This window comes from Dermochelys coriacea, chromosome 3, assembly GCF_009764565.3.
Source record: "Dermochelys coriacea isolate rDerCor1 chromosome 3, rDerCor1.pri.v4, whole genome shotgun sequence".
Classification (NCBI taxonomy): domain Eukaryota; kingdom Metazoa; phylum Chordata; order Testudines; family Dermochelyidae; genus Dermochelys; species Dermochelys coriacea.
Genome location: NC_050070.1, coordinates 149,672,686 through 149,699,383, shown reverse-complemented (window position 1 = coordinate 149,699,383; position 26,698 = coordinate 149,672,686). Strand labels below are relative to the sequence as shown.

Sequence of the window (26,698 nt, the reverse complement as noted above, 5' to 3'; positions counted from 1 at the left end):
TTTGTGCCATGTATGGGAGTAGATAGAGGCTGTGAAAACACACAGTAGTCACAAGGTCTGCACTAAGGTAAGTAGTATGTGGAATAGCTCCTCAGTCTTGGCCATGCCTTTAGGGAGATGGCCAGTGAGCTGCTATGGTAAATAGGTAACTCCTCTGAGGCAGTCCACAGTGCATGTTGAGGGGCATAGATAGTGTAATGTAACCTCAGCTGGCCAGTTCTTTTGTTCCTGACCTAACTTGCCTTTTGCTGTTCTGGTGGTTGTGTGAATATTTGTTGAATGGGCTTCAAATTGCTCCATTAATTACTTGTCGCTTGCAGCTTGTTGGCCAATCATTTCCCTTATCCTCTGGTATTTTAGTTTATCCAGCTGCTTTTGGCTTCTGGTTATCTTTATTTCCTGCCTGGGTTTGAGCCTAAATAACGGTGCCCCCTGGCCTTGAACATGATCTCTGCCTCTGGAGAAAGGGGAGTTTCCTGGAGTCAGCAGCTGCACAGACTGACTCGCCCAGCATGTTCTATACCTGGGATCTGTTCCTGTTGCATTAGATACAGGCTTATTATGTGCCCTGCACAGCCACAGGGCTCTTTCTGAATTCATCTTGACAAGATACTGCTTTTACACAGCATCAGTGTCTTTGGTGGATCAGGTGTACAGATATATATAATATGCTCTGGGGAACTCCCTTTTTTCCAATATGGGAGGCTCTGAAAGGCCAATCCTATCGCCCAGAAGATTTAGTCTCAGCACAGGAGACACTGCCTGCCCGTTGAGCGGAGCTCTAACTGTTTCTCTGAAAACACAGTCCCCCGTGCCCTGCCATATCCTTGCCTTGGGTCTTTCCTGTATTATAAATACATCTATTAGGAATGTCCTTCTTACATTTTTTCTTTGGTGATGAATTCCCCAAAGGCCTCTTTGCCCTCTCAGTTATGCTCATTGGTCACATTTTGATCTTGTCGTATGCAGTGGCTGAATTCCACCATGCACGGTGGCTGTGTTTTCATGAGGAGCAGCAGATCAGCCCCTCATGTAATCTGTTACTGCTGTAGCTTTCCTGAGCCATTAGCCAGGGGAGATTGACCTTTATCTGACTGAGCATCTGCTCATGCCTCTGCCTGTGATATAGCAGAGGTCAGACAAAATGATTTTTGTGATCCCTTCCGACATTAAACTCTATGGCTCATGCAACTCTACTACCAATTTAAGAAAATGTTCTAAGATAGGACCCAAGACAGAGGCCTGCGAGATGTGATACTCTGATCCTCACAGGACTATCCAGACAACCTCTTTGGTCAGCATAATGTTCTAAACCCACCCTGCTGCAGGACTAACCGCCAGCTCCATAATCCTGAGTTTGGAATGCAATATGGCTTAGTCAGCGTCCAACCACGTCCCTTTGCTCCAGCTGTTATTAGCATGAAACAGACTGGAGACACACACGAGGTGACTGTTTTAAAGATGATGAAGCTCCTTTGGCTGGTTGAGCCACATAGCGCTGTGTAAGTGGTTCTGTGTAAGCCTCCGATAGGGGTACGTAGCACTCTCTGAGCCTGTAAGGCAGCATTTTCCAATTTCTTTTTTTTTTTTTTTTTTTGAAACTTGAACTCTTGTCTATAATTTGCAGCAAGCACTGGTGTAAATCTCGCCCACTGTAGTCTGCCACACGCCAAATATCTGTGCGGCCTCTGCTTAGCAGTAAAAGTTCATGTTGCACTTTGGTCTGTTCCCATTTCAAACTGGGTTAGATCAAAGCACACCAGGGAACTTTTAGTGCATGGCAGGGGGGGTCCACCTGGGTAATTAGTGTGCAGGGGGCTACTGCGGGGTAGATTTACATCTCAGCTTGTCATGGACTGGCTGTTCATATAGACAAGCCAGGAGCCCCCTTTCAGGGAAGTAAAACCAGGCAAGGGCCTCCTTTCTTCCCCACTGTGTGGTGTTAAAAGCCTAGCCAAAATGAGTGGTCAGTCAGAGTAGATTGTGTAGACCTTCATGTACTTCCTCTGCTCCCTTATATGCCTCGAACAGTGAAATAGTTAACGATGGTTACAACTAAAATATCATCACTGGCATCTGTGTTAGCACTCACTGAACTGAATGGGGTAGTTCACACCTCAGAGCTGTTTTTGTTTCAGGCTCTCTGCAAACTCAGGCAAAGATTGCTGCATCTTTTGTACTTGGGTCATCTCTTTGAAGGTTTTCTTCATGACGATAGCAGCTAGAGACTTATTTAAAGAAAAAAAAGGAAAGCTTATACTCTGGAGAACAATTGAGGCTTGTCTGCCCCCTGCCCCCAGCTAGTCCTTCATGCCCCCCAGGGGAGCGCGCACCCCACTTTGGGAAACGCTGCTCTAGGGGGAGATACTGAGTTGCCCTTGATCACCTCTAGCAGCAGGTACAATGGCATTGCAGTTTTGGAGGAGGCTGTTGGGCCATTTGGCTGCAGGATTTATGCTGTGTGCAGCTGTCGACGCCCAGAGTGGAGGTCTGAGGTCTCAAAGGAGAGAGGTAGGTGAGAGAGACACCCCCTGCTGAGACAAGCTCTGAGAGTCACTACTCTGACTAGTGAGGGACCCTTTTTGGCCTGGATGGCAAAGAACCACCCACCCTTGGCTGAATTGGGGTCCATCATAGAGAGGCGATGGTGAGTGGCTATCTCCTGGTTATGCAGAACTCTTCCCAGCCGGATGCATTGTCCAGGGGGCATGTGTCTCTGCCACACTGCCACTTGTAACATGTGTATATTAGGCTGTTGTGCTGCCTAGAGTTCCTCCAGTGCCGCCTGCCACTCTGGGGACTGTGACCCATCCCTGAGGTGCAGCGTGTGTATTTCGGAGCTGGGACAGCCTCTCCCTCTGCTGGGCCATTGGGTGCAGAAGATCTTGCTGAAAACAGAATTCATCTCTGTGGGGTTTTTAAGTATATTCTCTGGCCGCGCTGGCCAAGCTAATGAGCTGTTGCCAGTGTCGACTGGAGAATTGTTGGGAATCTTTGCTGCTAGCGCTTGAAAAGGGTGGGGTGAATGGGTGGGAATGTGAGGGAGCAGCTGGGAACTCCAGGACAGGAGGTGGAGTCTCTCCATGTCTCTGGAGTATGAGCTTCCCTGATGTTTTCCCAGGTGGAGAAGGGGGATCCCATGCACAAGTGCTTGGTCTCACCTTCCTCAGCCACAGAGGAGCTGTTGACAGGCTGAAGGTGGAGGATTCCATTGCAAAGCAGCAAAGGGGCTTGACTTGCATGAGTATAAACTACTTTCCTTTCTCTTTCAGGACCCACAACAATCTCTATATGCCAGCGATGGTGGCTAAGCTGGGGGAAACATTTGCAAAGGCTTTAGATATGCTGGAAGTGGAGAAGAATGCAATCCTAGGTATAGACAGCCAGCTCATCTTCATCTGAATCAACCTTCCTACCCAGTTCACTGGCAGGAAGTGGTAGAACAAACCCCTATCTCCCTATCTCGGTTGGGGGGCCATTACAGCTTCCTGGCAGTTCATTCCCAAAAGAGGAACTGAGCTACTCATGAGTGTCTGTCTGTTAGCTGCAATAATTTTTCCATGTATACACATCTGGATCTGTGTGCTCCCATAACTAGATCATTGTTCCATAGTAACACTGCCTGCCATAGGAGCAGAAACCTGCCATCTCGGCATCCTCAGTAGAAATCTGGCCCCTGCCATTTGCCTCTAGTCATTATAAGTAGGGCCCTATCAAATTCACAGCCATGAAAAACGCATCACAGACAGTGAAATCTGGCCTTTTGTGTGCTTTTACGCTATACTATACAGATTTCTTGGGGGAGACCAGCAATTCTCAAATTGAGGATCCTGACCCAAAGGGAGTTGCAGGGGGATCACAAGGTTATTTTAGGGGGGATCGTGGCATTTCCACTCTTACTTCTGCACTGCCTTCAGAGCTGGGCGGCTGGAGAGCCGCAGCTGTTGGCTGGATGCCCAGCTCTGAAGGCAGTGCCCCACCAGCAGCAGTGTAGAAGTAAACAAGGGTGGCATTACCATACCATGCCACTCTTACTTCTACATTGCTGCCTTCAGAGCTGGGCGGCCGGAGAGTGGCAGCGGCTGACTGAGGGCCCGGCTCTGCAGGCCGCAGCGCAGAAGTAAGGGTGGCAATATCATACCATGCCATCCTCACTTATGTGCTGCTGCTGGGGATGGCTCTGCCTTCAGAGCTGGGCTCCCAGCCAGCAGCCACCGCTTTTCAGCTGTCCAGCTCCAAAGGAGTGCTGACACCAGCAGCAGCACAGAAGTAAGGGTAACAGTAATGCAACCCTCCCCCCCAACAATAACCTTGCAACCCCCCTACCTCAACAACTCCTTTTTGGGTCAGGACCTCTACAATTACAATACCATGAAATTTCAGATTTAAGTAGCTGAAATCATGAAATTTACTATTTTAAAAAACCTGTCGGTGTGAAATTGACCAAAATGGACCATGAATTTGGCAGGGTCTGAATTACATGTAGGTTTTCAGAACCTCATCCAACAGATTTGGGATGCATCAGGCATGTTAATATATGAAGTGTTCTGTGTAAGCAGGGAAGGATGGTCCTGGCGGTAAGGCACTGGCCGGGAACTCGGGAGATCAGGGTTCGATTTCTGACTCTCTTACAAACTCACTGTGACCTCATCAAGTCACTTCATCTTCCTGTGCCTGGTGCTCCCCATCTATAAAACAGGGATAAGCCTTCCTCTCTTTGGGCTGAAAGCTCTTCAGGCAGGGACTGTCTCTTCCTATGTGTTATGGCACCTAGGCCACTGGGGCCCTGCTGGAACTCGAGAGGCTACCATGGTGCTAACGACTTGCACCCGGTGAGTCTGGCCAGCCCCCAGGACAGCAGGTGACTATTAAAGAGCCCACAGGGGCTGTTGGAAGAGGGGTTTCAGAACTGGCAGGTTCTCTTCTGGCCTACTTTGAAAGTCTGGCCCAATCAGCCTATCCAGAGCAGTGAAGAGGGGCTAATGGAGCTGTTGGAAGTTGCACACGCTTTTTTCTGCATTTCCCTAAGCTTAGAGAGCTGCCACTTGTATATAGTGGGTATGTCCAGTCAGCAATTGTCCAGATGTGGGGGTTCTGTTGGGTGTGTGGTATTGGTGTTGTAAATGGGCTGGCTGCCTCCTAGCCTCACTGCTTGGTTCCACGTGATCGTGCTGAGCACCTCGCTCGGAGCTCTCCCAGCCACCAGGCCTGGCTTAATTGGGACTGCTGTGAAGGTGCTGTAGGATGGTTTGAGATCTGTGGTTGATGTATTCGATTTTCCTTTCCCCTCAGGCCTCCCTCAGCCTCTCCTGGAGCTTTATGATTCTCCTGTTTACAAAACCATCTTAGAAAGGATGCAGGGCTTCTTCTGTACCCTCTATGACAATTGGTAAGTTCTCCCTCACACAGACTGATCAGCTGTAACCTGGAGTGGACCATCCTGGGGAGGGGGGGGATGGCATTCTGACCTCAGCTAGCAGACAGCTTTCCATGTGTGTGCACTATGGTTTTTCTAATACCCAGGTGACCATGAGCAGTGATGAACTACACAGAGCTCCTGTATCCCACCAAACATACCTGGTGTGCAGCTGCCAGCTTAGCAACACAGGCTGGTGGGTCTCCTGATAATTCTTCCACTGTCAGCTTGTAATACCCTGACCTAGTTTGCTGCTTGTGTCCTATTTCCGGGTTCATAACATCAGCACTTGGGAATGCTTGGTGTTTAGATACTTCAGGGATGGTCCCTCTGCACATTCCTGAGAGAGGGATCCCATAGTGAAACTTCCTGTGGGCTTTACGTAGCCACAATGCAAACACATCTCCAGAGTGGAGCCCTTCCAGTCTTTGCTACCATGGGAGGCATCGCATCTGTTGTGCAGCTTAGCTCACTTATACCTGGCTTTTCATTGTAGTTTCCACATCCTGGGTAATGCCGGCCCGTCAATGCAGCAAGACTTCTACACTGTTGACGGCCTCGCCAGCCAGTTCCTCAACTCAGCCTTTGTTAACCTCAACAATATTCCCGACTACAGGCTACGCCCCATGCTTCGTATCCTTTGGCTGTGGCCTGAAGCCAGCCCAGAAACCACTACAGAATGTGGCAGAAGGCTCCCTTTCCAAAACTGCTCTGGCTTCACACTCCCTCCCCATCCTCTCCAAGGGTGAGCCAGTGGAGGGAGTAGGGAAGGTAGATCAAATTAAATAAATCCTGCCTCTGCCTCCCTTACATTGTGGCTAGGTCTCTTCCGCTCTGTTTAGTGGAGTGTGAGCAGGTGCAACTCGAAAGGCACTACAAAAAGTGAAGTCAGCACAGATTACATGTGCAAAGGAGTTGCATTGCCCTGGGCAGCTGCAAGAAGGAGAGCCTATCTGCCGACAAGTCCAACATACAACAACCTTGGGAGGCTAGATTTCTCAGGAGGGTGGAAACCGGGTAATCTGGTGACTGGTTCCGACTGGCTGTGTGCAATGAGCTGTGGCGTTCAGTTCCCAGGGCACAGCTGTCTACATCGCAAAACTACAAACCGCTTGGCACTAATTGTTCCTTTTCTGGGCAGTCTCAATTGAACGGACTTCACACACTAAAAGTGGGGCCTCCAAGACCCGGGTCAGGGCTGCTGGGAAGGTGGGCTAGAGAAGCCTGCTGGGCCACTCTGTGCAGTTCCAGCTCTGACTTCAAATGCTGGTACTGGTGTGAACGTTCAATGGTGGTTGTCAGTCTGTTTCAGCTAAGAAGCAGAATGCATGGGGCTCTTTCAAGTAGATGATGGAGCACTACAAGCTGGGACCTGCAGTCTCCATGCTGAATGGTTGTCAGCTCTGTTGGTGCACTGCAGCCTGCCCTGGCATGAGACTTGAGCTGCATAACTTCCTTAACCAGCCCATGCAGGTGTGTTTGTGAAGCCCTTGGTTCTCTCCTGCCCTTCGGAACACTACGAAACCCTTCTCTGTCCCATGCTCGGCCCACTCTTCACCTATCTACATGTGGTAAGAAACAGCTTTTTCAGCAGCCCTCCAGCCTCATCCTTAGCAGGGCTCCAAAGCCCAATTACACAGGGAGCAGAGCCTAAAAATTGGACTTTGGCCACTTCAGTGTGTGGAGTCTGGATTCCAGCTATCGTCTTGCCCAGTTGCACCCCCTGTGCTGGTGTGTTAGAGTTCCTGGCTGTGAATTTCCAGGCTTGGAGATGTGAGCCCCCCCGTGGTCTTCAGTCATTTGAATCTCTGTAGCCTTAGGCCCTCAGCGAAGCTGGTTCTGCACTCCCTCCTTCTCCCTTTCCTGGTGGATAGCTCTGTAATTCCTAGAGCCAGCACAGCTACACCAGCTTTCCAGCCATCACTAGGTCTGTGGTTCCCAAACAATGGGTTGTGACCCAAGTGGGATTGCTCCATCAGCAGATGGGGTTGTGGTAATCCCAAGTGTGCTACAAAATGGCGTCCTCTGAGCAAAAATGGCATCCTCCGCACAGCATGCCGTCACATGTACACTCCCATGCAAGATCTTGCTGTGTGGAGGCTGCCATTTTAAAATGGCATCCTTCATGTTGCCTGGGGTTGTGGGAAGCAATACATCTGCAAATGGGTTCATGCAGAGAAAAAGACTGGGAACCACTTCAGTAGGAGTTTTCGCTGGGCTCCTATCCTGTTTGGGGGTGGGGGAGCTTTGAGAGAGGTAAATTTAAAGTTCCTTTGAGTCAGACCAGGTTTGTCACAGAGCCATGTCTGGTGGCCAGGGTCCTGCCCTGTTGGCTCTGCGGTCTGGTGAATGGTGTTCAGAACTCTGTACAGCGTTTCTGAGATGGCTCCTTGAGGTTATTAAATCCTATCTGGTATTTTTGCAGAGACTGTCCCAGAAATGGCAGGTCATCAGCCAGCGGAGCGTACTTTGGTAAGGGATGTGGACTGAAGGAGAGGCAAGGGGTGGGAACCACGGCTTGGGACTCTCATCTGGTCTTTTGCCTCCAGCCGGCAGCACTGGGAAAGGGAGTAACCCTCCAATAGCAATATCTGTGAGCTCTGGAGAGTCGTGTCCAGCCCTCCTGATTGGGATGGGAGCACAGGAGACCACCCCCCAGCCCCAAAGAAAGGGAATCAAAATGGAGGTGGTGCTGCTGGGCCTGGGGCTAGAGTCTGCGGCTCCTTGGACTCCTAGTCTGTGGGGAGGGTGAGCTGTTGAGCAGCTGCCTGAGGAGTGACTGTTCCCTCCAAGCCTGCAGTGCTATAAGGGAAGATACCCTGAAAAGGGAGACACCACATGTCTTGATGCTTCTCTGTGATGTTGAGTCTCCAGTGGAGCTGAGCGGGAGCTCAGTTCCACAGTCTCTCTCCCGTCCTCACTGGGAAGTGAAGGTCTTGGTTACTCTTTGGTCATGGGAGAAGTTGCTGCCCTCCACTCTTCTGTTAATCTGGGCTGTGATCCAGGCCAGAAGCCTGGCCAGCTGAGTCGTTTGCTCCATGTACATAGGCAAAGCTAGCATACTAAGGTGCTGCCTCCCTGGTCTCACAGTGCTCCCCTAAACTTCCCACCATCTTCTTTTTCTTTTCAGCGAGGAGGACACGGCAGATGACAACCCTGAGTCCCAGGAGATGCTTGAGGAGCAGCTGGTCAGGTTGCTGACCCGTGAAGTCATGGATCTTATCAGTAAGTGAAACAAGCTGGTTGCAGGATGTCGCAGGGAGAGTCGTGCCCTGGGCAGGAACACGGGGATTGCCAGACTGCATCATACCTATGGTGTAATGGCCAGCAACGGAAGGCAGATGAGAGAGAAACTGCCCCCATGAAGATCTCCTCTAACCCCTAATTGAAATCAGTTTACACCCTAAAGCAGGAGGTTTATCTTCCTTCCAGTACGTTTTTCTGTTAGCATTAACTATTAGAATTCTGAATATTCTTTGTATCCGTGTAGGAGTCCAGCCCCTCGGTGATTCTTGCTGAATTATTGATTGGTGTCTGATGGGGTATATGTGATATGTTTCCTTGTGTGTGGGATCAGGGTGGGGGCGTTAGCCTGAGTGCATTGGCACCACCAGGAGCAGAGTCAGGGGCCTGGCCAGATCATAATCTTACTGCTGGTGATCACATCACTTCTCCCTCTGTGATGAGAACATCTCTCTGTTTCTTTGGCAGTCCCCTTTAATTAGCTTCCAGGCTTTCACACACCCCAGTCCAGAGTTTGAGGAAATTTATTTCCACATAAGAATTACACCATGTGTGAGAGCCTGACCTTGTGATTCATTTCCTAATTAGCCTCACTCCTTTAGGTTGCTGCACCCCAGCCAGGATCCTGGCATTGAATAAACTTGCTCCAGTGCCCTTTTCACTGCTCAGGATTTCTGAGACAGTCATGTACCCTGTGACGCCCTGACAGGTTCCCCACAGGGTGCTACCTGGAACTGGGGTGCCACTCAGCCCCCCTGCTCCACCAGCCTGGACTCTCTCTTACACTGTACTGCTGTGACAAGCTGCAACGCCCTCCAGGCTTCAGCCTGCACTTTCCCCAGCATACATACAGGTAGGGACACACCCAGCTGCAGTTACATGCATACGGGCTCTTTGGCAGCCCCTGCATGGAAAAGCTACAGCTAGGGCATCTACCAGCTTCTCAGGCACGCACCCCCTCTGGAATATAAACCAAAAAAATTGTACTGTCTTGTGCTGCACAGGAAACTGTATAGCATAAGCTCATAAAATTTGTCCCCTCCCTCAATGCTGAGAGGAATATGCAACAGCCTTTTGCCTTTGAGTTATGATTCCCACACACTGGTTTAGATAAAGCAAAAATAAGTTTAACAACTACAAAAGATAGATCTGTTTGCTGTCACTTATAATCTAAGTAGATTACCTAGAAAATAAACAAAAAACGCAAACTAAACTTAATATACAAAATTGATTGTATATGAATAGCAATTTCTCACCCTAAGAGATGATACAAGCAGGCTGCAGATTCTTAAGGGGCAAACTGCACTTGCTTACAGCTTGGAATCCCCGGGTGTTCCATTCACAGGCTAAAAATCCCTTTAGCCTGGATCCAGCACTTCCCCCAGTTCAGTCTTTGTTCCTCAGGTGTTTCCAGGCATCTTGTGTGGGGAGTGAAGAACACCAGACGATGACACTCCCTGCCTTGTATAGCTTTTGCATATGGTGGGAACCCTTTGGTTTCAAAGCTTGGTCCCAAGACCAGTCTGTGGAAAAATACTGACATCCCAAGATGGAGTCCAGCATCACGTGGTCTGATCACATGTCCTTGTAGAATCATAGCAGCCATTGGGATATAAGCTTCTCCAAAGGCCTATTGTTTTCCTAATGGTCCCTTCCCCACCCATTGTCTAGAATGAAAGCATGTTGTCTAGTCGGCGTTCCCCAGGTATAACTACATTTGAAATGCAGAGACATAGTCAATATTTATAACTTCAGATACAAACTTGATACATGCATACAAATAGGACACTCGTATTCAGCAAATCATACCCTTTCCAATGACATCTCACATGACTTATTTTCTGTAAAATACATCATAACTATATCATAGTCCTATCACAGTAATATCACTATGAAGCATACGGGGTGCAGTGTCATAATCCCCCTCTCCAGTCTGGTTCTGCAGCGGGTTTGAAGATGAAGATGCTGTGACGAAAACACTTAAACTTTCTGCCCCTTAGCCCAGTCTTTGGCCTCACTTCCTGGCTTTAAGGTTGCATTTGGCATTCCTCAGCCGTTGTGCAAGGAAAAAGTTTGGGGAGTGTAGGGAACAAGAACAAAGCAGCAGGGTCCCATGAGAGTGAGCAGGATGATCTATATAGGCTCTTTGCTGATATCTCCCCTGTCCTCCTGATCTGTTCTTGTCTTTGCAGCTGTTTGTTGTGTTTCAAAGAAAGGCGCCACTGAGCATAACAGTTCTACTGCTGCAGATGGAGACGGTGAGTAAGTTGCCTTGCTGTATCCGCTCACCACTGCTGTGCATACAGACAGACCCTTCCCATCTTTAGGCTGGCCTTTCAGAGAGACTCTGGCTTTCATTTGAGGCTCTGCACAGTATCTGATCAGGGTCTCCAGCTCTGCCCCTGGTGGAGCTCCTCTCTAGGGCTCAGGAGCCCAGTCCGAGCCTCATGAGTCAGAGCTTCCCATACTGACTTTGCAGGTAACTCTGCAGGAACCCAAGCACTGGGGAACTGTCTGTGATTCTTTGTCCTGTGATGCTGAGGCTTCCTCCTCCTCCCAGTCCCCTCTCAGCTGGATCTTCCCTCTAGGATACAAGATGCCTTTTCCACCCCAGCATATGAAGCAAGCCACCTGCTCCAACCGGTGTTCTCCAGGCCTTGTTGGCATGATTGGGACAGTGGAAGTTGACCCCAATGAACTGAGCTGGGGTCTCTGGTGAGAGAGGCTATCTGCATGGCCTCCATCCTAGCTGGGTGAGCCATAGCTAGGGGGATGCTCTCACCCACACAGGCTAGCTTGGAGGTGTTTCTCTGGGGGGCTGAGGTGTCGACTTCAGAGTGTCAACAAACTCTAGAACTAGAGTGAGCCTTGCTGATGTAGCCCTTCCCAAGGTTCATGCAGCTGCTTTTTCTCTGCTTGTAGATGATGAGATGATGTCCACAGATGTGACCCCACCTTCCAGTGCAGAGCTAACTGAGCTGGGCAAGTGTTTGATGAAGCAGGAGGTAAGAGAGTGGAGGTGCTGGCGGCCTTTCCTGCTTTCTGTACCCCTTGTACTTTACTGTAGTCTGTCCATGCTCCCAGTGCAGCTGTCTAGTCTGTGTATCCCCTGAAACAAGAGCCCCCTGTAGCAAAGGGAAAGTCTGTTTTAAGGGCCTCACCAACCATCCTGGAAAGTGCTAAAGGGGGAGGAGAGAATCAGGATTCAGGCTTCTAGTGCATTTCAATCTGAGTTGATGTATGGTCCATGCTAGGAGTAAGTCCTTTCCTGTAGTGTTGCCTGCCTGGCCCTGCCCCCTTTTCTGGGCCCTGTCTTTCAAGAAGAAGTACTTGAAGCAGCTGATTTTTTTGTAACGTCTGCCTAAATTAGCAGTTTTTGCTCAGGTCGGAGCAGAGTGGGGGTGCTGGGAATTCTGTGCCCTGAGGCACTGGCCCAATCCACTTTACTCTCCTTCCCACACTCAAACTCCTCCTCAGATATGCCCCAGAGTTCTTTACACCGACTCCAAAGTAGCAGCTAGTGTGAGTTCTTGGAGTGTTCTGGTGTTTGTTCCTGCCCACTTGCAACTGCCTGACACCTTGCTTCAGCAGAGACTGGCAAATAGGAGCAAACCCAGACTCTGTGGCACCTGCAGGCTGACCAGGTACATGCTGACCCTCACTCATGCACAGAGTGGAATGCAGTGTTGCCTTTGGGGATAGTCAGGGACCTCAGCATGCTTCTTGCCTTTTGTTGGAGCATTAAGTAGGGTGCCTCTGTTAGGAAGATATCCCACCTGGGTTCGTGTGAATGCACCCCCATCAGGAACAAACCCTTCAGCCAAGCTGAGAAGTGCTTCCACTGACTCGTTCTTTCCTCTGCCTTCCCCTTTCCAGGATGTCTGCACTGCTCTGCTGATCACAGCCTACAGATCCCTCTCCTGGAAGGACACCCTGTCCTGCCAAAGAACCACCACTCAGCTTTGCTGGCCACTGCTCAAACAGGTACTTTCCCTACAGGGGACCATTGGTGGAGGGGCCAGAAATAGAGGCTTTGGGTACTGGTGGTTCCTTCCCTTCTGACCCCCTAACCTTCATGGACAGACTGAGTTTGGTCTGGATGGGAGCTAGATGTTTCCTCCGAATGGATTGTCTGGAGCAGGCCTGGCTTGTGTTAGTATCTCGGTTCCATGCTGCTGTTGTCTCTCCCCTAGGTGCTCACAGGGAACCTGCTCCCTGATGCAGTGACTTGGTTCTTCACCAGCGTGCTGAAAGGGTTGCAGACACATGGACAGCATGATGGCTGCATGGCAGCTCTTGTCCATCTGGCTTTCCAGATCTATGAGGCTTTGGTAAGGAGCTGTAGGGAAAAAGGGGGGAATCTTTATGGTGCCAGGTTTGATAAATAGTAATGAATGAACCAGTCCCAGGCCTAAGTGAGGAAGGGGTGGAGGAGGTAGTAGCCCCCTTTCTCTGTGCCATCAGGGGAAGGTGGAGGCTTCTGTGGTAGAACTTCTATTGATTGGTCTCTTCCCTTCTCCCTGTAGCGCCCCCGCTATGCTGAGCTGAAGGCAGTGATGGAACAGATCCCAGAAATCCAGAAGGAATCGTTGGAGCAGTTCGACTCCAAGCTTCTCAACCCAACTCTGCTGAAAGTGGCAGACAAGCGTCGGAAGGACAATTTCAAACGCCTCATTGCAGGCTGCATCGGGGTAGGCAACCACTGAGCCCAGAGCAAACCTGTTTCTTCCCTATGGACTGGGCTCCTGAATCCTGCAGAAACGGCCCTAGCCAGTCTGCGTCTCCCCTCAGCCCCTTTCCCTTGTCCAGCTCTCTGGTGCTGCTGGAATGTGGCTGCAGCACATCCTTCATAGTGTTTGTGCTGCTCTGGCTCTCTTCAGCCCTGGCCTGGGTGAGATGGTAACTGAGCACTCAGGGTACCTTGCGGGAGCTCTCCTAGCTGAAGGGCTGCTGGCACTCTGTGTACAGGGCTCCTGCAGAGAAGGTGTAAGCACCACTGGGCAGGGTCCACGGGTGGGTACAGAGCTTAACCCAATGGTGCTGTCCTGGTTAAAGAAACATTGGGCTCCTATTGACTATGTGGTCACAGTCAGGACCCCATTGTGGCAGTGTCACCTCCATTGGCATGTACTGCAGATGCCAGGCTACTCTCCTGGACACAGAAAAGATGGGGGGATATGAACTGAGAGGTTGGAGCAAAACATGGCACCTGAGCTGCATAAAGACTGCCATAGAACCAGAGAACGCCTGAGACACACTTGGGTGACAGATTTTCCTTTGGCGGAGTGGGTCTGCAGGTGCAATGACTAACCTAGGCCTGTCCCTCTATCCCCTGCAGAAGCCTCTGGGAGAACAGTTCCGCAAAGAGGTTCACATCCGGAACCTCCCATCTCTCTTCAAAAAGGTGAAGTCATCGCTGGAGACAGACGTACTGGAGAACAACGAGGATGGAGAAGGCCTCACTGCACTCTTCGAGCCCTGAGCTGGAGCACCTCAGCCACCCCCACCCTCACTTCATATTTTCTGTCTCCTCTTGTAGTAACCACATTAGATTCCTCTTATCACTCCTCCATGTGCATTTGCCTAAACAGAGCCCCCACTGGTCTCATCCCCATACCTTTCCTGTGCGGGGATGCGCCCTGAGTTCGGACTTGATCCAGCCTGTCAAGCTTTCCCTAATTTTCCCATCGGATTTGCAGCTTTAGACCTCAGCTTGTGTGCAAGATGAGAGTTGAGCACATAGACTCCACTAGGTAGAGCCTAGTCATTTTGCAGTCTTGGGTCACTTGAACCCCACCTGCTTCTGGGCTAGTCCCTCAGGAGTTAGGTTTAATGGGAGAGGCTGAATGGTATCCCAGCGAAGATGGCACTCCCCAGCCTCACTCTGAAGGGAGGGAGCCAGGCTTCACCTGGGACACATCACACTCCTGTTTGCCCACCACTGGCTGTCCCCATCTGGTATCATCTTCAGTATGATGACAGCAGAGGGCTTGTTTTCTGGTGAATCTCTTTCCCTCTCGGACTACTTGAAAGCAGCCCTAGTTTTCTCAGCTGCGATTGCTTTCCTGGCTGGAGGCTGCATGCTTGGGAGTGATACAGTGCCCTAGAATCTCCCGGAGTCAGTGTTCTCAGTCTGATTTTTAAAACATTGCTCCTCTCTGGAAGGAGACAGATGTTGTCATATGTGTGCTCAGTAGATCTTACTCCACAAGGAACCAAATGGAAACCTAGCTTAGCCTTATGCCAGTTTCTATCAAAAGCCCCTCAGGGCTGGGGCAGGAATGTCACACAGCATTTCCTGTGGACTGGAAAATGACAGGTGCAGAGTGTGGAAAATCTGGACCAGTATGCCAAGAGCCTGTAAACCCTGAAGGGGATCAGCCCTCAGTGTTGCATGGGGATGACAATGGGCCTGCATTCTGCTTTAGGGATATGCAGTCTCCAGCATCACGGTTCTTCCTGAAATCTTGACCTCCTATAGCCAGGGTTGAGGAAGATGGGGGTTAAATTCCTGATCTACCATTTTAACAGAATAAGGAAATGGGGACTGAGCTTTGAACCCTTCTGTGCCCTGTTCTGGTGGCAGTGAGGGTGGTTTAGAGTTTGTTACTTGAGGATCAAGTGTTGTGGCAGGAGTTGGGTTTTGTAATGCAAATTGTATGGTGGGGAAAGGTCTTTATCCAAAACGAGCTTTTATGGTTTGCCATCCAGGGGACTGCAAAAGAACAGAGAACTGAAACCAATGAGAAGTGTATTGGCTAGGCTGGGGCCTGGACAAGGCAGAACAGAAATCTTAGAATAGGGCTGGAGAGAACAGCAGGTCTCGGGAACATAGCGTGACTATCCCTGTGGCCTGAGCCCACTCATCCTATTGCCCTTGTTACACAGTCCCTTCCACTCTTTGCCTCATAATCTTTTTACTTACTCCTGAGCTGAAGTGGCTCCTGGCCTCAGCAGAGGCTGGTTGTATTTATTGTGTTGTGGTATTTTTAACATTGTGACTTCATGCTACAAACAAAGATTTTTTTTTTAATGGTTTTTAGAGCCTTCTTTTGTAGGAATATTAAATGCGAAGCTGTCTCTGGATTGGTTGTTAAACCTCTGAATGTCAGTAAAGGTATTTCGGTTTCATACATGAGGTATCCTGTCTGCCTTTATTCTGTGGTGTTCTCTTGTCCAGTTGATGGTGAGGCTTCCATACTGTGCATTTCTCTTCCCAATGCTCATTTTTTTACTCCAGTGGCAAAAGTGTTTCAGACTCACAGCATTGAGGTTAATGTACTCTCTGGCCTGACTTGTACCATTAGACATACATTTGTGTGAAGATCAACTCAGAAGCTTAAGAACTGTAATCTATGTTAAAGGTATCATAGAATCATAGAATATCAGGGTTGGAAGGGACCCCAGAAGGTCATCTAGTCCAACCCCCTGCTCAAAGCAGGACCAAGTCCCAGTTAAATCATCCCAGCCAGGGCTTTGTCAAGCCTGACCTTAAAAACCTCTAAGGAAGGAGATTCTACCACCTCCCTAGGTAACGCATTCCAGTGTTTCACCACCCTCTTAGTGAAAAAGTTTTTCCTAATATCCAATCTAAACCTCCCCCATTGCAACTTGAGACCATTACTCCTCGTTCTGTCATCTGCTACCATTGAGAACAGTCTAGAGCCATCATCTTTGAAACCCCCTTTCAGGTAGTTGAAAGCAGCTATCAAATCCCCCCTCATTCTTCTCTTCTGCAGACTAAACAATCCCAGCTCCCTCAGCCTCTCCTCATAAGTCATGTGCTCTAGACCCCTAATCATTTTCGTTGCCCTTCGTTGTACTCTTTCCAATTTATCCACATCCTTCCTGTAGTGTGGGGCCCAAAACTGGACACAGTACTCCAGATGAGGCCTCACCAGTGTCGAATAGAGGGGAACGATCACGTCCCTCGATCTGCTCGCTATGCCCCTACTTATACATCCCAAAATGCCATTGGCCTTCTTGGCAACAAGGGCACACTGCTGACTCATATCCAGCTTCTCGTCCACTGTCACCCCTAGGTCCTTTTCCGCAGAACTGCTGCCGAGCCATTCGGTCCCTAGTCTGTAGCGGTGCATTGGATTCTTCCATCCTAAGTGCAGGACCCTGCACTTATCCTTATTGAACCTCATTAGATTTCTTTTGGCCCAATCCTCCAATTTGTCTAGGTCCTTCTGTATCCTATCCCTCCCCTCCAGCGTATCTACCACTCCTCCCAGTTTAGTATCATCCGCAAATTTGCTGAGAGTGCAATCCACACCATCCTCCAGATCATTTATGAAGATATTGAACAAAACGGGCCCCAGGACCGACCCCTGGGGCACTCCACTTGACACCGGCTGCCAACTAGACATGGAGCCATTGATCACTACCCGTTGAGCCCGACAATCTAGCCAGCTTTCTACCCACCTTATAGTGCATTCATCCAGCCCATACTTCCTTAACTTGCTGACAAGAATGCTGTGGGAGACCGTGTCAAAAGCTTTGCTAAAGTCAAGAAACAATACATCCACTGCTTTCCCTTCATCCACAGAACCAGTAATCTCATCATAAAAGGCGATTAGATTAGTCAGGCATGACCTTCCCTTGGTGAATCCATGCTGACTGTTCCTGATCACTTTCCTCTCCTCTAAGTGCTTCAGGATTGATTCTTTGAGGACCTGCTCCATGATTTTTCCAGGGACTGAGGTGAGGCTGACCGGCCTGTAGTTCCCAGGATCCTCCTTCTTCCCTTTTTTAAAGATGGGCACTACATTAGCCTTTTTCCAGTCATCCGGGACTTCCCCCGTTCGCCACGAGTTTTCAAAGATAATGGCCAAGGGCTCTGCAATCACAGCCGCCAATTCCCTCAGCACTCTCGGATGCAATTCGTCCGGCCCCATGGACTTGTGCACGTCCAGCTTTTCTAAATAGTCCCTAACCACCTCTATCTCTACAGAGGGCTGGCCATCTCTTCCCCATTTTGTGTTGCCCAGCACAGCAGTCTGGGAGCTGACCTTGTTAGTGAAAACAGAAGCAAAAAAAGCATTGAGTACATTAGCTTTTTCCACATCCTCTGTCACTAGCTTGCCTCCCTCATTCAGTAAGGGGCCCACACTTTCCTTGGCTTTCTTCTTGTTGCCAACATACCTGAAGAAACCCTTCTTGTTACTCTTGACATCTCTTGCTAGCTGCAGCTCCAGGTGCGATTTGGCCCTCCTGATATCTTTCCTACATGCCCGAGCAACATTTTTATACTCTTCCCTGGTCATATGTCCAACCTTCCACTTCTTGTAAGCTTCTTTTTTATGTTTAAGATCCGCTAGGATTTCACCATTAAGCCAAGCTGGTCGCCTGCCATATTTACTATTCTTTCGACTCATCGGGATGGTTTGTCCCTGTAACCTCAACAGGGATTCCTTGAAATACAGCCAGCTCTCCTGGACTCCCTTCCCTTTCATGTTAGTCCCCCAGGGGATCCTGGCCATCTGTTCCCTGAGGGAGTCAAAGTCTGCTTTCCTGAAGTCCAGGGTCCGTATCCTGCTGCTTACCTTTCTTCCCTGCGTCAGGATCCTGAACTCAACCAACTCATGGTCACTGCCTCCCAGATTCCCATCCACTTTTGCTTCCCCCACTAATTCTACCCGGTTTGTGAGCAGCAGGTCAAGAAAAGCGCTCCCCCTAGTTGGCTCCCCTAGCACTTGCACCAGGAAATCGTCCCCTACGCTTTCCAAAAACTTCCTGGATTGTCTATGCACCGCTGTATTGCTCTCCCAGCAGATATCAGGAAAATTAAAGTCACCTAATTAAAGTATCTAATTAAGGGGAAGGCATACGTGACCTTTCAAGACCCAACTGCTGCAATTAAAGCCAGGAAAAAAAAAAACTACAGCTGCACCTAAACAAAATACTACCTTTCATTCATGTAACCACTGCACCCTAACTCTGCCTCCATTGACATACAAGAATGTATCACCATCATGAAACAAAGTATTGTCTGGGATGGTTAATTTGTCTGTTGGAAGTGACTCCTGATACTGAGCTATGGAAGCTAATTTCCAGTGGGTGAGGTGGTCTAGCCTAGCCTTTTTCAAAGTTTAAGTCGCAGTATGTAAGGCACTGGACCACTCTGATCAACACCGCTGCCCAGGATGTTAAAAGTCTTGGTGGCAGTGCTGCCCAGCTAAGGCCGGCTAGTGCCTACCTTCTCTGACACTGCACTGCACCCCAGAAGTGGCCAGCAGCAGGGCCATGGGACTCTGTGCACTGCCCCCACCAAGAGCACCAATTCTACACTCCCAGCCAATGGGAGCAGGGTGGTGCCTGTAAGCCAGAGGTGTGTGAAGCTACTTGTATACCTCCACCTAGGAGCCAGACCTGCTGGTGGCCCCTTCAGGTGCAGTGCAGTCTCTGGTGCCGGGACAGGCAGGAAGCACCCTGGCTGCACTGCCAACTGGGAGCCACTGGAGGTAAGTCCATGCCCCAGCCCTGAGCCTCCCCACCCCAAACCCAGAACTTCTTCCTGAACCCCAAACCTCTCAGCCACACCTCAGAGTCTGCACTCCCAGCCTAGACCCCCTCGTGCACCCTGAACCCCTCATTCCCAGCCTGCAGCTCACTCCCACACCCCAACCTACTGACCCAGCCCTGAGCCCCTCCTACACCGCAAACCCCTCATCCCCAGCTCCATTGGGTCATGAGCATCAACAATTTTCTTCAACTAGGTCCCCAGAAAAAAAAGTTTGAAAACCACTTTTCTAGCCTGTGACCTGCATGAGGTCAGATTATATGATCACAGTAGTTCCTTCTGGCCTTAAAAGTCTATTAAAATTGGAAGTGAAAAGACTGACTAGAGAGGGGACATATCATCTGCCACTGCTGTTATTTACACAGTAGGAATTCCCTCTTTTTAACTGCAAAATTTAAAAACAAAAAAAACCTGTAGCTGGATGTTAATCATTAAAGTGGCAAATATGAAGTGGGCTGTTCCTATAAGATGTTGGTTTAAGTGATATGAAAATAGATGCAGGAATGAATGAATCTTGCAAACATTTGGCTTTTGTACTAGTTTTATTAAGTGCAGCTGTGGGATTATACAGTTAATGTCAATGTGTTTACTTTGAGGGGCAGAATGAAGGGTGTGATGATTTGAGTCAGTATCTTGTTTTGAGAGATGCTCCCTAACTTATCTTTCAGGGTTTGGTAAAATGCTTAAATTACATCCATGGACCCAGTCTTTCTTCCAGCTTTTATACTTTGCCTTGGATTTTCCTCAATTTAACATTCTTAATCTGGGATTGGAGAACAGAGGCATATGGGAGAGGGGAGCTCGCTCTCTCTCCCACTGTTGTTCCCTTCTAAGAGCTAAAGGGTCTCTTTTTGGTATGCAAACTGCTGGCCTGATTGACTTCACTATTGGTAGAAAACTTCTTTCCACAGATGATAATTTTGCTAAACAACAGGGTTACATTTTGGAGTCTGTCTCTGCAAGGAAGAGGGCAAGAGCTTTTTTTTTTTTTTAAATGGAAGTCCAGGGCTCCAGCAATCATGAGATGCACTGTTTTAAGCTCCTACTGTGATAGCATGTTACTGTTTCTAAAGTTAAGTGAAATCTCATTTTAATCCCCTAAAGTTTTTTTTCCCCTAGGTGGGAAAAATTGGGCAGCCTTATTTTTAGGGTAGTAGGATACTGATATTCTTTTATTTTTGGTCCCCTACTGGAGCCCATAAATAAAGATTAATAATACTTAGTTGCAACCTAAGAAGCAAGCTGCTTGTGTATAATGAACAGGCTCAGAGCCAGGGCAGCACTCCCTCTCCACTGTGATCCTTACTTGAATATTATACTTTCCCTTTTACTAGTTTCATTAGTTGTGATGAAATCTGCAGTCACACAGATCACATGCCTACATTTAGCAGATGGGACTCCATATGAATAGGCTAGTATCCTTTTCTAAAACTTTCTTTAGCTAGGCTTATGTTAGGCCTACAGCTGCCTAAGAATGTTTAAAATCCAATTTTATTTTTCTATCAATTTGTGCTGCTTGACCAAAAACCCATGCTCCTGTGTAAGCAGTACTGCTTTAAACTTTCACAGAGCATACCCCCTCTTAATAGAGATGGTCTTAGCATCTCTCTTCCCTTTGGTGATCAAATATCCATTTTAGCAAATACAGCAATTGCTTCTGCTGAAGGGAAAAAAGGGAAAGTGGCATTTTAGCCTCTCAACACTATAGCTCACCTTCTGAAGCACCAGCTCAAGTGTTGCAGCACTAGCATTTTTATTGTTAATGAATTAAGTGCAACTCTTTCCACTTACCCCCTTAGAAAATCAAGCCACCCCCAGGCTAAATTTATTGAATAAAGTCTGACAGTTAAAACAGCCTCTACTTTATTAACAATTCCACACAATCTGCCTCTGGCTGAAGCTGGGTCTTCTCCTTAGCAAGGCTTCAGTTAGAAGACCTAGGGCCTTTAGTCAAGCCCCGTGGCCAGTACAAGCCCCTGTTGTGCCTTCCTCTGCCGGTGCTGCACACCATTAGAAAATGAGTCATAAAACTTTCCTAGGCTCCTGCTAGTGTATATACATAGCTGGAAGTGGAGGTGCTATCAGTCCTGAAACTGTTAACAGCACACCTTCATTTCTAGTGTGTCCACCTGCTTGCTTACATACAGTATGGGGGATAGTTGATGGATGGTCCCATTGCTTGGTAACACAGAAGGTACGCTTCCTGTTTACAGAGGCTTGTGGGTTGGAAACAATCCCTGCAGATAAAGAGCCCAGGCCAATAGAATCAGTCTCTGCTTCTCAAACATGAGGCCTTGAACTGCTCAGTCCATGTGGTTGGAGTCCAACTCATCCAGGAACCGTCGACATTTCCCTATTAGCACTTTGATGGCTTCGCTCACCAACACATCTGGGGGTAGGACACCTGTAGACTCCACTGAGACTAGGGAAACAGACAAGGGTCAGCCCAGCTACTACCCAACATCAGATTCTCTGTTAATTAACGACTTGGATAATGGAGTGGAGAGTATGTTTAGAAAATTTGCAGACACCGGAGGAGGGGCTTTAAGCACTTTGGAGGACAGGATTGAAATTCAATCAAGATAAGTGCAAAATACTACACTTAAGAAGAAAAAAATCAAATGCACAACTATAAAATGGGGAATAACTGGCTAAGTGGTAGTACCACTAAAAAGGATGAGGGGTTAAAGTGGATCATAAATTCACACCTTGTGAACAGGGCTAATATTCTGGGGTGTATTAACAGGAATAGCCCAAGAGAGGATATAACTGAGTCCTCGGTTGGAGTAGTGTCTGATTTCAGGCACCACACTTCAGGAAAGATGTGGAGAAAATGGAGAGTCCAAAGGAGAGCTACAAAAATAAGAGGTTCAGAAAACATTGACCCATGAAGAAAGGTTAAAACTGGTCTTGTTTAGTCTTAAGAAAAGACGACGGGGGGGGGGGGAGGGGGAGAAAGAAACTTGACAACAGTCCTCAGAGATGTTAAGTGCTGTTATAAAAACAAGGATCAGTTCTCCACATCCACTGAAGGTAGGACTAGAAGTAATGGGCTTAATTTGCAGCAAGAGATTTAGGTTAGATATAGTTAGAAAGTTTTTCCTAGTAAGTGTACTTAAGCTCTGGACTAAGCTTCCAAGGGAGGCTGTGGAATCCCCACCACTGGAAATTAAGAACAGGATGAACACACACTACCAGGGATGGTCTAGCTTTCCTTAGTCCTGCCTCAGCATAAAGGGCTGGATTTGATCACTTCTCAAGGTCCATTCCCCTTCTATGATTCTATGCTCCCTGCCACTCTGCCTACCCGTGACTACAAGCAGACAGTGACCTGCATACACTGACAAGTTAAGCCAATGTAGGCAACAGTTCAGACACTGCAGGGTTTGCTTAGTACAGGGAGAAGAAAATGTGGATGTCTCCTGCCCCAAAGCCAAGCCCCCAGGGGGCACCCACTGCAACATGAATGTATGAAAGGGTGGATCTTCTGCAGACTATGAAGAGGCTTAAAATAGCGTGATGACAAGTTTCTGAAGGGTGAGAAGCCAAGAAATGGGCTGAAGCATCCAGCAGAAGAGGAGGATTACTTACATATGTAGTGATCTCGCACTCGTGCCAGGCGCACAAGGTTTTTCAGATCATCGTGCCGAAAGATCTCCCGGCTAAATGTGTCCATCCGAACATTGGCCACTCTTGCTACCTTCTTCCCTGCAGGAGATAGGGAGAAATACATACCCCCTCTCCATACTAGTGGACCAGTGATCTGCTTCCTGCCAGCACTGCACCCAAAACATGCAATTCTCCCCACCAGGAAAAGGCATTGAAGTCCTACACAAAAAACTGCCTTACTTCCAACACAAACTTCAGCAAGGCATAAGCCCAAATAGGCAGCTCCAGCTCAAAAAGATAATGTGCATCCTGTCCAACATTAGGTGCAGTTCCACCTGAGGCCTCAAGACTGCTGGGAATGGCAAACCTCACAGCCCACAGTTACAACAAAGCCTTATGGACAACAGAGCAGCACCTGCAGCTGTAAAGAGCAATAGAAGAGCTAAGTGGACAGGCATATCCTACCCTGGCATCTCAGAGAGAGAACAGGGAGGCCTCAACCTCATCACCTTTTTACACATGACAAACCCATTCATTTGTAGAGCCCAAACCCAGAATAGAGATTCCGGACTGAGGGCCATTGGGGAAGTAGGCTCTGTTTGTACAATGCGTGGCTCTAGCCTGTACTCAGTTTCATCTCTGCAAATGTGGAGTCCCTGGGGTAGAGGTGGAAGGTACCTTTGATGTTCTGAATCTCAATAACTCCAGGAGAGAAGCACTTCTTCAGCGTCTCAGCTGCCTCCCCCTCAATAGGCTGCAGCAGAGTGATGTCAGGCAGCAGCCGGTAACTAGCTGTGGCCACTGGAGAAAATTTGGCATGGTCTTTACCTGAGGGAAAAGAGATAAGAAGGAAGGAGCATGTTGCAGCAACTCAGAGAGGGCAAGATCCCCCAGGGCTGCCATTACCATGGCTCTTCCCAGCTCAATTTACCCGAAGCAGGCCCTTCAGAATAGTACTGTCAGAAGTAACAAGACATCGCAACCCAGTCTGACACTGCTACTTTGTGCGGCCAGGATGGACGCCCAATTTAGTTTCTGGATGATGTGATGCTCATCCTAGGACCGCCTTGGGCTTCATTAAGGATAAGCAGCACCCACCTCCATTCAGAGTGCCCACTAATCCCCCATTAGAGAAGCTTAAGCTCTGAAATGCTCCTTAATGCCTGAAATTTAAGACAAAAAAGCTGAGAGCCAAGCCACACTCAAGGCCCCACAGATCAGGAAAAAAATCCCTATGACCCCATGCCCATGACACACACCATTCCTCACCTGAAAGACCCACGCTTTTCATCTTGCTGCCCCACTAAGCACCCTTGACTCACCTATGCCTTTGACACAGTGCATGAGCACATCAATTTCCTGGCCAGGCCGCAACTGGGCAATAAGGATGTCATCATGAACAGGCCGCAAATCTGCATCTAGGAACAGGTCTGCTTGATTTCCTAGGGGCACCCATGTGATGTGTTTGCTGTACACTGTGGAGAGCCATACGACAGGTATCAGGCCAAGCTGCCTCAGCACCCAGAGAGATGAGGCAACACTTATACAAGAGGCTGCTGATCCCAGCAGGGCAGGGAAAATACAACCATGAGGACTGGACCTTGCAAAAAGGAAGTTTCATAGAGGGAAGGATCAGTTTTCTTCATGCCAGGGGGAGGGGAAGAGAGGAGTTCTCTTTCTGGTTTAGGTAGAGCTCACTGGGGTCAACAAAGCTCCTATCCACTTGGGGAAGGGGAGAGTTTACTTCCAGAGCAGGATAGTTTTACCTTTGTGATTAACGTAGAGCTCATTGGGGTCAGATGACTCCTTGGCTGCGCAAGGGTTCCGGTTGCATTTGATTTTCAGTTGGAACTGCAGCGTGTCAATTTCTGTGCCTTCCTCATCACCTAAAAAGGGAAAGGGAAAGCAGAATGAGTCCTGCCTGGGCCATCTCCCCATTGATGAGATTCCCACTCCCTCCTGGGACAGCAGATTTACTCAATCCATCTGGCACTGGTTTCACTTCAGAGCAACCTCCAATATTTCCATTTATCATAGGATCCCCTGCACAGACTCTCACCTTGATTCTTATATTCAAAGAGGCGTGGGTCAGCTCGGATGGGAACAAGGCCCAAGCGATGGGCCAGGATCTCATCCTGCACGATGGACGTGTTGTTGTACACAAAGACCTTCTCTACAGCCATCGTTGGCACCTGAGGAGGAAGGAGACAGAACAAATCAGGCAGGCAGTACCCTAGCCATGCACTATTTGCTAAGCACCATTCCCTAATACCCAGCCAGAAGTTTTCTTACTCCACCCCCACCCTCTTTGGAGTTTGATTAACTCTTGCTCTTCATGGACACCATTACCAAAGGAGGAATCTAGACGAGGATCCTGTATCTTCTCTCTGCTACTCACTTGAGTGTTACCATTGATTTTAATAGGATTTGCATTACCCCATATGAGCAGTTGTAGAACTTGGCCCTATGCTGGGGGGACAGATCTGAGCATAGGATCTGGAGAGGGGGCTGTTTAACAGCTACTAGTAGCTGGACTACACTTATCCCAGAAACGCAACAGCTTTTGCTGGTGGTCTCTTCTATGTCCCCTAATCTCTCCTAGCTTACAGAAGGACCGTTTGCCTCTCTCAGGGGCAGAGACTATGCATTGTGAGTTTGGCAGTCCATGGATAGCCTCACTGCACTTCAAACCTATTCTCCACCCCACTGAGTTTGGGGCTTCTGTCTTCTCTATACCCCTCAGTCACAATCTCGCCTTTCCCAAAAGTCGGGTCTCACTTCCCGACAGTCCTAGGAGCTAGCGCCCCAGCCAGCCTCCCTTGAGGCTTCTTTACCAGTCAACACAATGTAGGTTCTGGGCAAAGAACGAGAAGTTTGGGATAAATTTTTGTCCATCCCAAAGCAGCTCAACTTTAGCCAGGACTAGCCGTGAGAAATAGATATGACAGGATTTCATGGGACCAGCAGCTGGGTCAGACAGCCCTGGCGTGAAGATCCAGAAGCCCCTGCTGGGTACCTCAGCAAGCAGGATACGCCGGAAGGCATTGGCGATGGCTGCGTCGATCCCCACCATGTCAAACTCCAGCGTGCTCTCGTCCATATGGATCACGTCCACCCGGAAATTCTGCAGGGCAGACGCAAGGGAGCAGAGTTGCTGGGGGTCCCCAGTTCCCGGGGGCGGAGGGGGGCCAGGAGCGGCTGGGCCGTGCTAGCTGCCGCCAGGTGACCAGGCAGCCTAGGGCCTGTCCCTTAGCCAGGCCCTGCATAGCCAGGCCCAGGGCCACCTGCCATAGGGCTGCAGAGACCAGACCCCAACCCCCCTCCCCCACTCTGCCCTCAGGGCCCCGCCCCCACCGCTTCCCCCGCTCCCTTCACCAACCCCCCTCCCCCACTCAGGGGCCCCAGCGGCTTCTCACCTTCTCGAACTTGGCCTGGTCCCAAGCGTCGTCGTACCCGGGGTAGTTGCCGGGGAAGTCCGTGGTGTGCACCTGGAGCGAAGCAGAGAGCTCGGTGCTGGGCCGGGCCGGGCCGGGCCGGGCCGGGGCCGCTACCAGACCCGGGACCCCTCGTGCCCGCCCCCAACCGCCGCCTGCCCGCTAGGCCCCGCCCCACGCCCGGGAGTGACTCTCCCCCTCCCCCCACTCACGTTGCGGACCCCGAACTCCCCAAGGACCACACGGCTCCGCATCTCCTCCACGCCGCCGCGCGCCGCCATGCCCCGCTGGCATCCCCGGGCACGCGACACAGCGACAGGGATGCTCTTCACTGCGCAGGCGCACTAGCACGTCCCCGCCTCTCCATCACGTGATACGGCCTCGGCCTTTTCTTCCCCTGCGACGGCGCCGGCGTAGGGCTCCGACTTGGCCCTTCACCATATTGGGTGTGGCGCGGTCATAGGAAAC

General features: G+C 49.4%; 2 protein-coding genes across 7 annotated transcripts in view; one reads left to right on the top strand and one right to left on the bottom strand.

Annotated features, from left to right (window-relative positions):
• Positions 1-15,792, top strand: part of XPO5 (exportin 5) — a 37,171-nt gene extending 21,379 nt beyond the window's left edge. For all 5 annotated transcript variants that reach the window (XM_043511565.1, XM_038394909.2, XM_043511564.1 and 2 more), the window contains exons 22-33: positions 3,273-3,373; positions 5,293-5,389; positions 5,913-6,049; positions 6,890-6,987; positions 7,842-7,888; positions 8,547-8,641; positions 10,852-10,917; positions 11,582-11,664; positions 12,536-12,643; positions 12,853-12,990; positions 13,186-13,350; positions 13,998-15,792. In XM_043511565.1, coding sequence (XP_043367500.1) covers positions 3,273-3,373; positions 5,293-5,389; positions 5,913-6,049; positions 6,890-6,987; positions 7,842-7,888; positions 8,547-8,641; positions 10,852-10,917; positions 11,582-11,664; positions 12,536-12,643; positions 12,853-12,990; positions 13,186-13,350; positions 13,998-14,141 — 1,279 coding nt within the window. In that variant the 3' untranslated portion in view covers positions 14,142-15,792. The remainder of the gene's footprint in view (positions 1-3,272; positions 3,374-5,292; positions 5,390-5,912; positions 6,050-6,889; positions 6,988-7,841; positions 7,889-8,546; positions 8,642-10,851; positions 10,918-11,581; positions 11,665-12,535; positions 12,644-12,852; positions 12,991-13,185; positions 13,351-13,997) is intronic.
• A 4,508-nt stretch (positions 15,793-20,300) lies between these two features.
• POLR1C (RNA polymerase I and III subunit C) lies at positions 20,301-26,605 on the bottom strand. Of its 2 annotated transcripts, none has more exons than XM_038394742.2 (9): positions 26,443-26,605; positions 26,213-26,284; positions 25,813-25,920; positions 24,856-24,988; positions 24,563-24,682; positions 24,119-24,271; positions 23,475-23,624; positions 22,779-22,895; positions 20,301-21,609 (listed from the first exon to the last, which is right to left on the bottom strand). In XM_038394742.2, exons 1-9 carry the CDS (start codon positions 26,509-26,511, stop codon positions 21,491-21,493), a joined length of 1,041 nt encoding a protein of 346 aa, XP_038250670.1. In that variant the 5' UTR covers positions 26,512-26,605; the 3' UTR covers positions 20,301-21,490. The 2 variants fall into 2 exon arrangements, with proteins under 2 accessions (XP_038250670.1, XP_043367498.1); XM_043511563.1 differs by having other exon boundaries at positions 26,439-26,573.
• Positions 26,606-26,698: the final 93 nt, after the last annotated feature.